The 11,050-nt window shown below is 63.5% G+C and overlaps 2 protein-coding genes across 9 annotated transcripts in view; one reads left to right on the forward strand and one right to left on the reverse strand.

The window, feature by feature from the left end:
- Positions 1–807: 807 nt before the first annotated feature.
- GSDMD (gasdermin D) lies at positions 808–5,982 on the forward strand. Of its 5 annotated transcripts, none has more exons than XM_032255140.1 (11): positions 1,474–1,583; positions 2,378–2,598; positions 2,831–3,023; positions 3,590–3,758; positions 3,989–4,091; positions 4,357–4,410; positions 4,679–4,756; positions 4,879–5,051; positions 5,129–5,270; positions 5,374–5,447; positions 5,582–5,982. In XM_032255140.1, exons 2-11 carry the CDS (start codon positions 2,382–2,384, stop codon positions 5,822–5,824), a joined length of 1,446 nt encoding a protein of 481 aa, XP_032111031.1. In that variant the 5' UTR covers positions 1,474–1,583; positions 2,378–2,381; the 3' UTR covers positions 5,825–5,982. The 5 variants fall into 5 exon arrangements, with proteins under 5 accessions (XP_032111065.1, XP_032111054.1, XP_032111031.1 ...); XM_032255133.1 differs by having other exon boundaries at positions 1,476–1,583; positions 3,983–4,091; XM_032255152.1 differs by lacking the exon at positions 1,474–1,583 and adding an exon at positions 1,747–1,986 and having other exon boundaries at positions 3,983–4,091.
- A 2,121-nt stretch (positions 5,983–8,103) lies between these two features.
- Positions 8,104–11,050, reverse strand: part of MROH6 (maestro heat like repeat family member 6) — a 7,760-nt gene continuing 4,813 nt past the window's right edge. For 2 of the 4 annotated variants that reach the window (XM_032255108.1, XM_032255119.1), the window contains 6 exons: positions 10,413–10,580; positions 10,005–10,124; positions 9,645–9,747; positions 9,472–9,537; positions 9,270–9,337; positions 8,340–8,415 (listed from right to left, as the gene is read on the reverse strand). In XM_032255108.1, coding sequence (XP_032110999.1) covers positions 8,410–8,415; positions 9,270–9,337; positions 9,472–9,537; positions 9,645–9,747; positions 10,005–10,124; positions 10,413–10,580 — 531 coding nt within the window. In that variant the 3' untranslated portion in view covers positions 8,340–8,409. Of the gene's footprint in view, positions 9,338–9,471; positions 9,538–9,644; positions 9,748–10,004; positions 10,125–10,412; positions 10,581–11,050 lie in introns of all 4 variants that reach the window. The other 2 variants (XM_032255114.1, XM_032255098.1) reach the window with 2 other exon arrangements.

Genomic DNA, 11,050 nt, shown 5'->3' on the forward strand with positions numbered 1-11,050 from the left:
CATAATTATATAATTCCCATATCATATAATTCATCCATTTAAGTGTGCAATCCTGTGGGTTTTAGCATATTCAGAGGTATGCAAACGTCACCACAGTCAGTATGTAAACGTTTCCTCACCCCAGAAAGAAACCAAACCAGCAGCAGTCACTCCCACCCCCTCCCCCAGACGCTGGCAGCCCCATCTCTCTTCTGCCCTCTGGACGTGCCCACCCTGGATGCGTCATGTGAGCAGAGTCACTCCGTGTGCTGCTTGTGTCTGACTTTTCACTTAGCACAATGTCTCCGAGGTCCATCTGTGTCGTCCGGTATGCCAGGGCCTCCTTCCTTTGGACCGCGGGCACCATTCCACGGCCTGCGTTGCAGTGCCTGGACTCCCACATCTGGTCGAAGCATGCCTCGGTGGATGGACAGGGCTTCCACCTTTCCGCTATGGCAAGGGATGCTGCTGCAAACTTTGGTGCACAGGTATGTGTTTGAGTCCCTGCTTTCCATACGGGTAGAGCTAAGGAGTGGAATTGCTGGGACACACGGAGACTGTGGGAGAAGCTGCCAGGCCTATTCCAGAGGGCCGCACGGGTTGGCATTCCCACCAACATTGCACAAGGGTTCTGGTGACTCCACGGCCATCCTGGTGGGCGTGCAGTATCTCTCTGTGGATTCAATTTGATTTTCTTGCTGACTCAGGATGTTGAGCCTCTTTGCATTTGCTTGTGGCAATTTCCACATTTTGTGACCCTTTGGCCCAGGCCCAGAGTTTTTGTTTGTCGGTTTTTTCTGAGACGGAGTGTTGCTCTGTCGCCCAGCTCATAGTTCTGGAAACCCCGCTATAAGCATGCCAACCTGTCAATCAAGGACATTCTGGAGCCCGATGCCCCGGAACCAGGTACCTGGTACCTGGAGCGCAGTGGTGCGATGTCAGCTCACTGTTACCTCCACCTCCAGGGCCCAGGCAATTGTCTGCCTCAGCCTCCCAAGTAGCTGGGACTACAGGCGCCCATCACCGCACCCAGCTAATTTTTTCTTTTTTCTTTTTTCTCGCTCTGTCCCCCAGGCTGGAGTGCAGTGGTGTGATCTCAGCTCACTGCAACCTCCGCCTCCCGGGTTCAGGCGATTCTCCTGCCTCAGCCTCCTGAGTAGCTGGGATTACAGATGTGCGCCACCACGCCCGGCTAATTTTTTTTGTATTTTTAGTAGAGACGGGGTTTCACCAGGTTGGCCAGGCTGGTCTCGAACTCCTGACGTTGTGATCCGCCCGCCTCGGCCTCCCCAAGTGCTGGGATGACAGGCGTGAGCCACCGCGCCCGACCAGAGTTTTTAAGAAAAACCACAAAGTGCTAGGAAGTTTGAGGCTATCGCGGCGATGCGGGGCCAGGACGCGAGAGGCTGGTGCTCCCGGCGGGCTGCCGGGAAGAGGCGGCGGGAGGGGGCCCGGCGGGCTCCCGGGGCGGGTCCTGGAGGGCCTCCTGGGCGGGCCCTGCGGCGGCCGCAGTTTCACTTTTGGTTCTGGGCACCTCCGGCTCCCCCTCTTCCGACAGCTCCCAGGCGAGCAGACGCCCCACCCCCGGGGCGCCCACGGTCGCGGTGAGCTGCCCCCCACATCCCCCGGTGCCGCCGGCGCTCCCGGGCCGGGGGTGCTGGTCCTGCTGCGCCCCTGAGGGTCCCAGCGCGCGCCCGGAGAGCCCCGCGCCCCACCCGGGGGGGAAGCCCAGGGTTGGGGAAGGCTGCCCTTGGCCAGCCCCGAGGCCCCGCCCTTGGACCGGGACCGGGTGGACCATCCAGATGCCTGGGCCGGTGCTGGTTCCGCCCCCAGCTGCCTCCTGGCCCGGCCTGCACTTTGGGCAGGTCCCGCGCTCAGAGGCGAGGCTTCCTGGGGCGGCCGCGGGCCCTCCGCTGTGGCCTCTGACTCCGGAAACCTCAGCCTTGGACAGGTGGCTCATGGAGCTCCAGGCACAGAGAAGGCCCTGGAGGACACAGCTGGGGTGGGGTGAGACTCTGGCTGGGTTTTGCAGTGGGTCCCTGTGCCATGCTCAGGAGGTGACAGCTTCTGTTTCCTCCCTGCCAGAGGCAGCCATTCTAGTGGACGGACAGAACCCTCTGTGTGTCAGAGCGGGTCTGGGCATCAGGCCCCACTGCCCCGGGCTGGAGGTACTCATGGCCCCAACGACAACAGGGTGCACACTGTATTTCTGTGTTGGGGAGTGGCCAGGGACAGGCGCTTTCTGCTGGTAGGAACATCCCAGGATGAGCTGGGCGGGGCTGCTCCCAAGGGAAGGAGTTTCCCATCATTGGAAGCATCCAAGTGCTGATGCTGCTCCCACCCACTCCTGCTCTTCTATCCCTGAGGGCACAACGCCTGACCCATTTCCCCTCCTCAGGAACATGGGGTCGGCCTTTGAGTGGCTGGTTCGGAGAGTGATCCAGGAGCTGGACCACGGTGGGGACCTCATCCCTGTGACCAGCCTGCAGAGCTCCACGGGCTTCAAGCCCTACTGCCTGCTGGTCAGGAAGCCCTCAAGCTCATGGTTCTGGAAACCCCGCTATAAGCATGTCAACCTGTCAATCAAGGACATTCTGGAGCCTGATGCCCCGGAACCAGGTACCTGATGGGGTGCTGAGGCAGAGCCTTAGGGAGGCTGGGTGGGGGAGGGGAAGCAGGGTGCGTCTGGCCAGCCAGCCACCCTGCTCTGCAGGCTCTAGCTTTGGGTCCCTCTTCCAGAGGGCAGGGCCTCTCCAAAGGTCCTGCTGCCTTGGGTGTGGGACACGGCGGAAGGGGTGGGGCGGGAGGGGTGAGGCAGGTGGGCAGGGCCTCAGGTCTGGCCTTGCTTTAGTTTTGCAGCATGGTGGCCCCTTCCACATCCATGACACCGTGGACGGGCAGCTACGGACTAGCATGGAGGTGGCAGCCACAGGACAGGGGAAGGTCGCAGGCGGGGTCTTGGTGTCTGACAGCTCCAGCACCTCGATGAACGTGTTCTCGCTGAGCGTGGGCCCGAACACCTGGCAGGCCCTGCTCCAGGAGAGGTGGGCCTGGAGAGAGCAGGGCCCCACTGACCCCAAGCAACCCTGCTTTTATTATTTTTTTAAATTATTTTTTGAGGTGAGCTCTCACTACTTGGCCAGGGTGGTCCTGAACTCCTGGCCTCAACCTCCCAAAGTGCTGGGATCACAGGGGTGAGCCACAGTGCTCAGTCCCAGACTTGCTCTTGGGAAGGTCACCACTTTGGGGCATCAGGAAAGTCGCAGAGGCAAGGGAGTGCTGTGGCCGGCAGCGGGTTTTGGGAAGGAAGCTGCAGGGGTCATGGGGGGCCTCGGCCACCAGGACTGATCCTAAGGACCAGACTGAGCCCCAGGCTGCTATGAGGACAAGCGGTGTGTTCGTGGGGGCCAGGTGAGGGGCTCCTCCCCTCACAGGACCCCGTCCCCATGGAGAGAGGGTCCACCATGCAGAGAGCCTGCTGGTGCCCAGGCATCCACAGAGCCTGGAGGCGCCCTCTGCGCCACCTCCCCCAGTGGCATGGGGTGGTCTCGGGAGGGAAGGTGTCTTTGGGGGCTGCGGCCCAGTGAGCTTCCTGCTCCTGGGGTCACAGGCACCTGCGGCAGCCGGAGCACGGAATCCTGCAGCAGCTCCGGCACCGAGGGGACAACGTGTACGTGGTGACGGAGGTGCTGCAGACACAGAAGGATGTGGAAGTCACGCGGACCCACCGGCGGGAGGGTTCGGGCCTCATTTCCCTGGCTGGAGCCATGTGCTTGCAGGTGTGTAGGCAGCCCTGTGGAGCTGAAGTCCCCGGCAACCAGCCCACACCCGCGCCCCACAATCTGGTGCCCTGGTGGCCGGCCTGGCCCCCAGCACCCAGCCCACACCCGCGCCCCACAATCTGGTGCCCTGGTGGCCGGCCTGGCCCCCAGCACCCAGCCCACACCCACGCCCCACAACCCAGTGCCCAGGGCCCGGCCCTGAGCCCATCTTCATGCCTCAGGGTGAGGGCACGGGCCAGGGCCTCCTGAGCCAGAAGAAGACGGTCACCATTCCCTCGGGCAGCGTCCTCGCATTCCGGGTGGCCCTGCTGGTTATTCACTCTAACTTGGGTGAGCTGGAGTTGGGGGTGTCTCCGGCCCAGGCTCTGGCAGAGAAGCAGGGAGGCCTGGGGAGAGCTACCTGCTGGCATGGGCTGCTGTGGGCCCCTGGCTGGACAGTTGACTGTGTCTGGCAGGCGGCTGAGCTCCTTGGCTCTGGTGTGTGGGTGAAGGGGCAGGGCCTGAGCTGGACAGGGGAGCTCCCGGTAGGGAAGGGGAGGGGAAGCTGGGATCTAGGTGACATGCCTGTCCCTGTCTGCTCCCTTCTGGCTGCCAGAAGTCATTCTCTTCCCGGATAAGAAGCAGAAGACCTTCCAGCCGCCCCGGACAGGTGACAGCCGAGAACCCCCAGCCTGGGGTGTCCAGTGGGAAAAGCACACTCCCTTGGCAGTTGAGGGCTTCTCTTCTGGTGCTCAGGGCACAGGGAGGTCGGGCAGCCCCCCCACACACACAAGGGGTGACACGGGACAGCTGAGCCTGGGCCACCCTCCCTGCCCTGCCAGTGTTAGAGGTGCTGACCAGGGCTGTGAGGGCCGGGGAAGGCCACAGCCCCCCATTCCCTGCACTCACCAGCCCTGCCCTCCTGTGCCCCTGCCCAGACTACAGGCCTTTCGGCAGCAAACTTTCCTGGCAGACGGACATCTCCATGAAGGGGTACATCAGCAACTTTTGGACAGGTCAGTGGCCTCCTGACTGTCCCTGGGGCCTTTGGTGGGCTCTTCTTCTGCCTTCTGGGGTCTGCCTGTCCTGACCGGGGCTTTCCGGGGCCCTGTAAGCTCCCAGCCCTCTGTCCCTACAGATGCGGTCCCTGCGAATGGCACGGTTACTGAAGACTTCCAGGGCCTTCGGGCAGAGGTGGAAGCTGTCTCCAAGGAACTGGCGCTCATGGACGGGCAGCTGTGCCAGCTGCTGCTGGAGGGCCTGGAGGGGGTGCTGCGGGACCAGCTGGCCCTACAAGCCTTGGAGGAGGCGGTGAGCAGGGGAGGGTGCCCGGGGCACACAGGGCCCGCCCAGCCAGCCAAGCTCATCTGCCCTTCCCGTGCCCGCAGCTGGAGCAGGGCCTGAGCTCCGAGCCGGTAGAGCCCCTGGGTGGTCCGGCAGGTGCTGTCCTGGAGTGCCTGGTGTCCCCTTCCAGAATGCTGGTGCTGGAACTCGCCGTCCCTGTTGTCTACCTGCTGGGGGCTCTGAACAGTGAGCAGCCCCTGGGAGTGGGGCAGGTGGGGGGTGGGAAGGAGGGAGGTGGGTTTTCCCAGGTGGGGCTTCAGGAACCCACTCTTACCTGACTCTCTCCCAGCGCTGAGTAAAGTCCAGCACCAGTTGCTGGTGGAGGCTATGGAGTTGAAGACCCTGTCGAGGCAGCTCGATCTGGTGAGAGGGTTGGGCTGGGGGAGGGTGGGCTGAGCCAGCGGAAGGGGGCCCTGCTGCACCTGGGGGGGGTGGTATGGGCAGGCACAAGGTGCCCAGGGCTCCCCAGCTGACACACTCCTGCCCTGTCCTGGCAGGTGGGCAGCCTCTTGGAGAAGAGTGCCCCGTGGCAGAAGCGCAGCACCGTGTCCCTGCCCCCTGAGCTCCTGAAGAGCGGCTGGGGTGGAGAGACACCAGCCTGGGTCTTGCTGGAGGAGTGTGGCCTGGAGCTGAGGGAGGACGCGCCCCACGTGCACTGGGAGCCACAGGCCCAGGGCCACGCGTGTGCGCTCTACGCTTCCCTCACACTGCTGTCAGACCTGAGCCGGGAGCCCCACTAGCCTGTGCTTGGGCATGTCCTGGCAGCTCTCCAGCAGGGCAGAGTGTTTGCCCACCAGCTGCCAGCCCTGAGAAGGTCAGGAGCCCAGCAGCCATGTGGTCAGTCTCCTGTGGGGCTCAGGAGTCGGAGAAGCTCAGTAAAGTTGGCGTGCGAAGGAAAGGCTGGTAGCAGAGTTTTTGGGGGTCTTAGATCTGGGGTGGGGTGGGTAGGGGTGAGGACAGTACCCACGCAGGGTCAGGAGGGACATCAGGGCCATGAGCAGGTGATGTCTGCACCATCCAGCCCTTCACCCTGGAGCTAAGGCGTTGCTGCTCTAGAGTCATGGGCCCACGGCCCTGCCCAGCCCCACCTGTGTGCTTCTCTGCCTGCGAGGAAGGGCAAGGCGATTCAGGTGAGAAGGTTTCACCAGGTGGGTCCGTGGCAGAAGCAGGGCAGGAGCGTCTGGGGACACACTGCAGAAAGGCGTGGCCCATCCTTGGCCCTCAGGGGCTTTAGGGGGTGCAGGCATGGCTGGTAACAGACCCCACCCTCCTAGGGCCACACAGGAGGTTCCTGGAGAAGCAGTGCTGAAGAAACGGACCTTTGGTCTGTCTCACCCCCGTCTGCTTTCCTGAGCTAAGTGTAGAACAAACAACACCTCAGCCTTGCCCTTCTTGGAAAACCCTTTCAGGTGACTTGAGGGTGAGTGTGGTGGGAGTCGCCCAGGTCCTAGAAAGCTTCTGAAGAGGTGGGCACGCAAGGCACAGCCTTGGGGCCCTGAGACTGTCAAGGCTGGGCCACGTGACAGGCCACACCTGACCCCATCTCGAGAGTTGCCCCAGTGAGCTCTCTGGCAATACTGCCCGTTAGAGATCCAGGTCAAGACTGCCCCGGCTCACTGGCTGGAGGTGGAAAGGGAGTGAATATGTCAGGGTGCACCTGCCCTTTTGCCCCCCAGGCTTAGCCTCCATTGGAAGATTTACCCTGGGGTGGGCTCTCTAAAGGTAGATCTAATGGACCCTGGGGGCCACAGCATCCCCATGGAGGCACCAGGCCACTGTGCCACCTGAAGCCTCCCGGGAATTACAACAGGGAAGAGTCACACTCCAGAGGCCATGTGGACTTTGCATGAATCTCACTCATGCTGGCAGGGCTGCCGGTTCTAGGCAGGGCCAGAGCAAGGCGGGCTGAACACACTCCTAACAGGCAGCGGTGTGGTGCAAGCCATGCCTGGACCATAAACAGCCTGCTGCAGGACGGCACGGACTCTCCTGGGCACCATGGTGGGGAGGAGCACAGAGGTGCTGCCTGCCCACCACAGCCACCTCCCCACCTGAGCCTCTATCTGGGGGTGAGCACAGCATCACCATTGGGTTTGCTCAGCAGACTCCCCAGCGTGCTGTGGGGTGCAGGCGAGCACTGTGCTTGGTGGGAGGGGTGGCCTGTGAATCGTTGCCCTGAGGTCTAACCCCTGCTTGCAAGGTGAGCGAGGAGGCCAGGTTGGCTTCCCTCTTTGTGGCTGCTACTGAGAGGACCCATATGGCTGGGTCCTGACACCCGTCCCCACCTGTGCCGAGGCTGTGCCCTTCATGGGTGCTCCCAACCCATCCTGGGCGGTGCGGACCTCAGACAGATGACTGGCTTGAGAGCTTCTGAAGGTTCCTGCAGCTCCAGGCCTGCATCCTCTCTGCTCAAGAATGTTGATCTGTCTCTTTGCCACACCTACTGTGCTCTCTTGGCCAGGCCATCAAGCCCCCTGTTCATCATGTCAGGCCCCATGGAGCCTGGTCTTCTCCAGAAGCTGGTCCCAGCCTCCCTCCCAGCTGGACCACATAGGCCCGGGATCACACCTGTGACATCACGCACACAGGCCACCGATGTCCATGGTGCCCTCTCCCACCTTCTCTTGAGCTATTTCTTATATGTTGAATCCCGTTTTGGTATCTGCCATGGAGGATACACATAGCCAACCAAACCTTGCCCCTGACTCCACAAAGACACATGTCCTGGGCCTGAGCCTCGGCTTCCTGCGTAAACCTGCAGAGACCCTGACCGCACAGCTGACAGCTCTAACTGCACCTTTTCAGTGCCTGTTGGACCAGGGCGCAGCTTCTGTCTCAAGGTTAACCCAGCCTGACCTGGCCACAGCCTGTGCCTGGAGCCTGCCTGACCGTTAACCCTGCTGCCAAACTGGCTCTTACCTGGGGCCACATCAGGGCCTGTGGCCTGTTACCCCAGCCGGAGCCAGATGTTGGACCAGTTCAGTTCCCCATAACCACGCTCAAAATAGGTGCCCAACGCTTTCCATCCACGTGTTTATTTTAGACGCTTTCCGTGCAGCAGCTGGGGAGACAGGTCAGCAGGACCCCATGCCTGCCCCTGAGGGGGAATGGTCCCAGCCCTTCACAAGGCTGCCCACACTCCTTGTGCATGTGTGGAGGCTTCTGTGAGGAGGAGGCTGCAAAGGGGACCTTGAACGTGAGGACATTTCCAGGCAGGCATCCTAGGTTGCAGGAACCTGCTGACCAGAGCCAGAGGGGTGAGGTCACAGCATTGGCGGCTCTCAGAGCAGCCTCTTCCTCCTGTGTCCAGTGGCACCGTCCTCATTCAACCCTGGGAGGGGTGATGGGGATTGTCGCCAGTGCTCATTCTGATTGGGCTTGCACATGGCACCCCACAAGTGTGATCCCAAGTTGACATGGCCCAGCTGGGAGGGAGGCCAGGGCCAGCTTCCAAAGGCCAGGCTCCCATGGGGCCTGACATGACGAACGAGGAGCATGATGGCCTGGCTGAGAGGGCACAGCAGTGTGGCAGGGTGACAGGTCAACATTCTTGGGCAGAGGGGACACAGGTCAGGAGCCTCGGGATGCTGGTAAGGAATGGGCACAGGACGAGGATGGGGGTGGCCAGCTGCAGGGCCGGCCAGGCCACAGCGTCCCGTCCAGGCATGAGGTGGAGACCCAGGAGGGCAGCCTACGGGATCACCAGCTTCAGGGTCCCCCACCAGACTCAAGATACCAGATGCCATCTGGGCCAGGAGCCATGCCCAATTGGGGCATGAGGGACGCTCCAAGGGACTGGGAGAACAAGAGGCCTGGCGGGAACAGATGGGTGCTGGCTGTCCCTCTCTATCGCCGTCAGGGTGCCTGAAGAGGGGTGGGGGGGAGTAGGTGGGAGGGAGTAGGTGGGGGGTCGGGCACCGGTGTCCAGCACCAGGCCCAGGGAGCCCCTCCGTCGGGCGAGGACGGGCTGCTGTGAGCGTGGGGTGCCCAAGTCAGATCCCGGTCCGTGAGCCCTAGCCCCGAGCCTCAGGCTTGGCAGGGTCCGGGGCAGCCCCAGCGGCCTGCGAGGCTCCCACGCTGGAAGGGGCTGTCGGTGAAGACCGGTGGGGGCCGGGTGGGGTGTGGGGCGAGGCGGAGGACACGGAGCCCGCGGGGATAGTCCCGGGCACAGGCCAGCAGTGCCACCTGCTGAGCGGACACATGCGCTGCCGTGGCCACGGCCGGCTCGGGGTCGCTCTGGAGCCGCCCTAGGTCTGCGGGGAGATCACTGCTCAGACTGGCCGAGTGCCTGGACCACCCCTGGCCCTCCACCCACCGCTCCCGTCCACTCCGCCCTAGAACCCGCCACTCCTCCGGGATCCCACTCCCTGACAAGGCGGGGCCTCACCGTGGAACAGCGAGTCCAGCAGGTCCTGGTTGATGCACCCGGGGCTGGCATGGTGGACAAGGAAGCCTGGACCACAGCAGATGCATGAGTGTGGGCCCCATACCCCGCAGGGCAGGGCTGGCCCAGCTCCCACAGCCCAGGTGCCAGGAGCAGTGTGACCCAGGCGGCCTCACCTATGAGCATGGCGGCTGCCCGGCGCAGAGGGTCCTGGGGACTCCGCAGGTAGCCTTGAGTCTGGCTCAGGAAGTTAGGCACGTGGCCCGGGTACCACCGAACCTAGGGAAAAAAGGGCTGGTGGCAGGACAAGAGAGCGGATCCTGAGTGTGGAGGAGGTTGCAGAGCTGAATCCAGGGGCTGGTGGTCCAGGAGAGCCCCCAGGGCAGGTGGCATGGCCCGAGGCCTTGGACTTGCCCCACCAGCAGCCTCACTATCCGGTTTGGCTGTGGTAGAAACGGTTTGGGGGCCCCGGTGAACCCTGGAACAAGAGGGCAGCTGATCATACCCTCTCGAGGTCACCTTGCTTCCCTACTGACCAGGCGGTGGCAAACGTGGCTCAGGGCCTCGGGGCTATCATGGCGGGCCACGGTGACCATCTCCTCCAGCATGCCCCAGCAAAAGGCCTGGTCACAGCAGGCCAGGGTCCACTCTGAGCTCTGGGATAGGGGAAGGGAGCCGGGTCAGGGGTCCAGGAAGTAGAAAGGCAAAAGGTGGGGTGGGAAGAGGGGGAGCAGGGGCATCGGGCTGGGGACAGAAGAGCCCGGGGCAGGGGGCTGGAGTGAATCTGCCCAAGGAAATAGCAGTAGTAATCTGGCAGCCTGTGAGGCCTGCCCCTGAGGTCCTTGGGGAGGGGGAGTCCCTGACCTGTAATCGACGGAGGGGCGGCGCGGTGGGAGTGGGGAGTGTTGGCTGGCATAGGGGTGGGAAGGTGTGGGGTGGCTGACCTCAGCAGCATCTGGGCTGGGGTCATGCAGGCGCAACAGCAGCGGCACGAGACTCTGCAGCACCAGCCTCCGCAGGGGGCCGCGGAGCCCAAGCCGGAGCATGCCCCGGCCCCGGCGCACCAGAGTCCCTAGGAGCCCGACGGCCGAAGCGCGGACTGAGTCCCGGGTCTGCATGGAAGGGCGTCGTCAGGGCGGACAGAGGCTGAGAGGGACTGGAAGGGTGGCAGGGGGCGGCCAGGGCGGAGCGAGGAAGCAGGGGGTCTAGGGAAGGCTGCTGACTTGGTGTGATCTGGGGACAGGGCCTGGAGCCTGGGGAACCTCTGGAGGGCTGGCCTTAGGGAATGGGGTCTGGAAGGAAAAGTCTAGCAGGGAGGAGCTTGGCGGGACAGGATCTTGGAGGGCGCGCCTGGAGGGGCCGAGCTGGGCGACAACGGGAGGGCGGGCGGGGTGGGCTGGAGGGAACAAGCCACGGAGGGAGAGACCGGAGGGGCGGGGCCCGGGAGGACGGGACGGGGCGGGGCGGGGCGGGGCCTCGGAGGGAGAGACCGGAGGGGCGGGGCCCGGGGGGAAGAGACGGGACGGGGCGGGGCGGGGCCTCGGAGGGAGAGACCGGAGGGGCGGGGCCCGGGGGGAAGAGA

This window comes from Sapajus apella, unplaced genomic scaffold, assembly GCF_009761245.1.
Source record: "Sapajus apella isolate SASKATOON/1434 unplaced genomic scaffold, GSC_monkey_1.0 scaffold3, whole genome shotgun sequence".
NCBI classification, from domain to species: domain Eukaryota; kingdom Metazoa; phylum Chordata; class Mammalia; order Primates; family Cebidae; genus Sapajus; species Sapajus apella.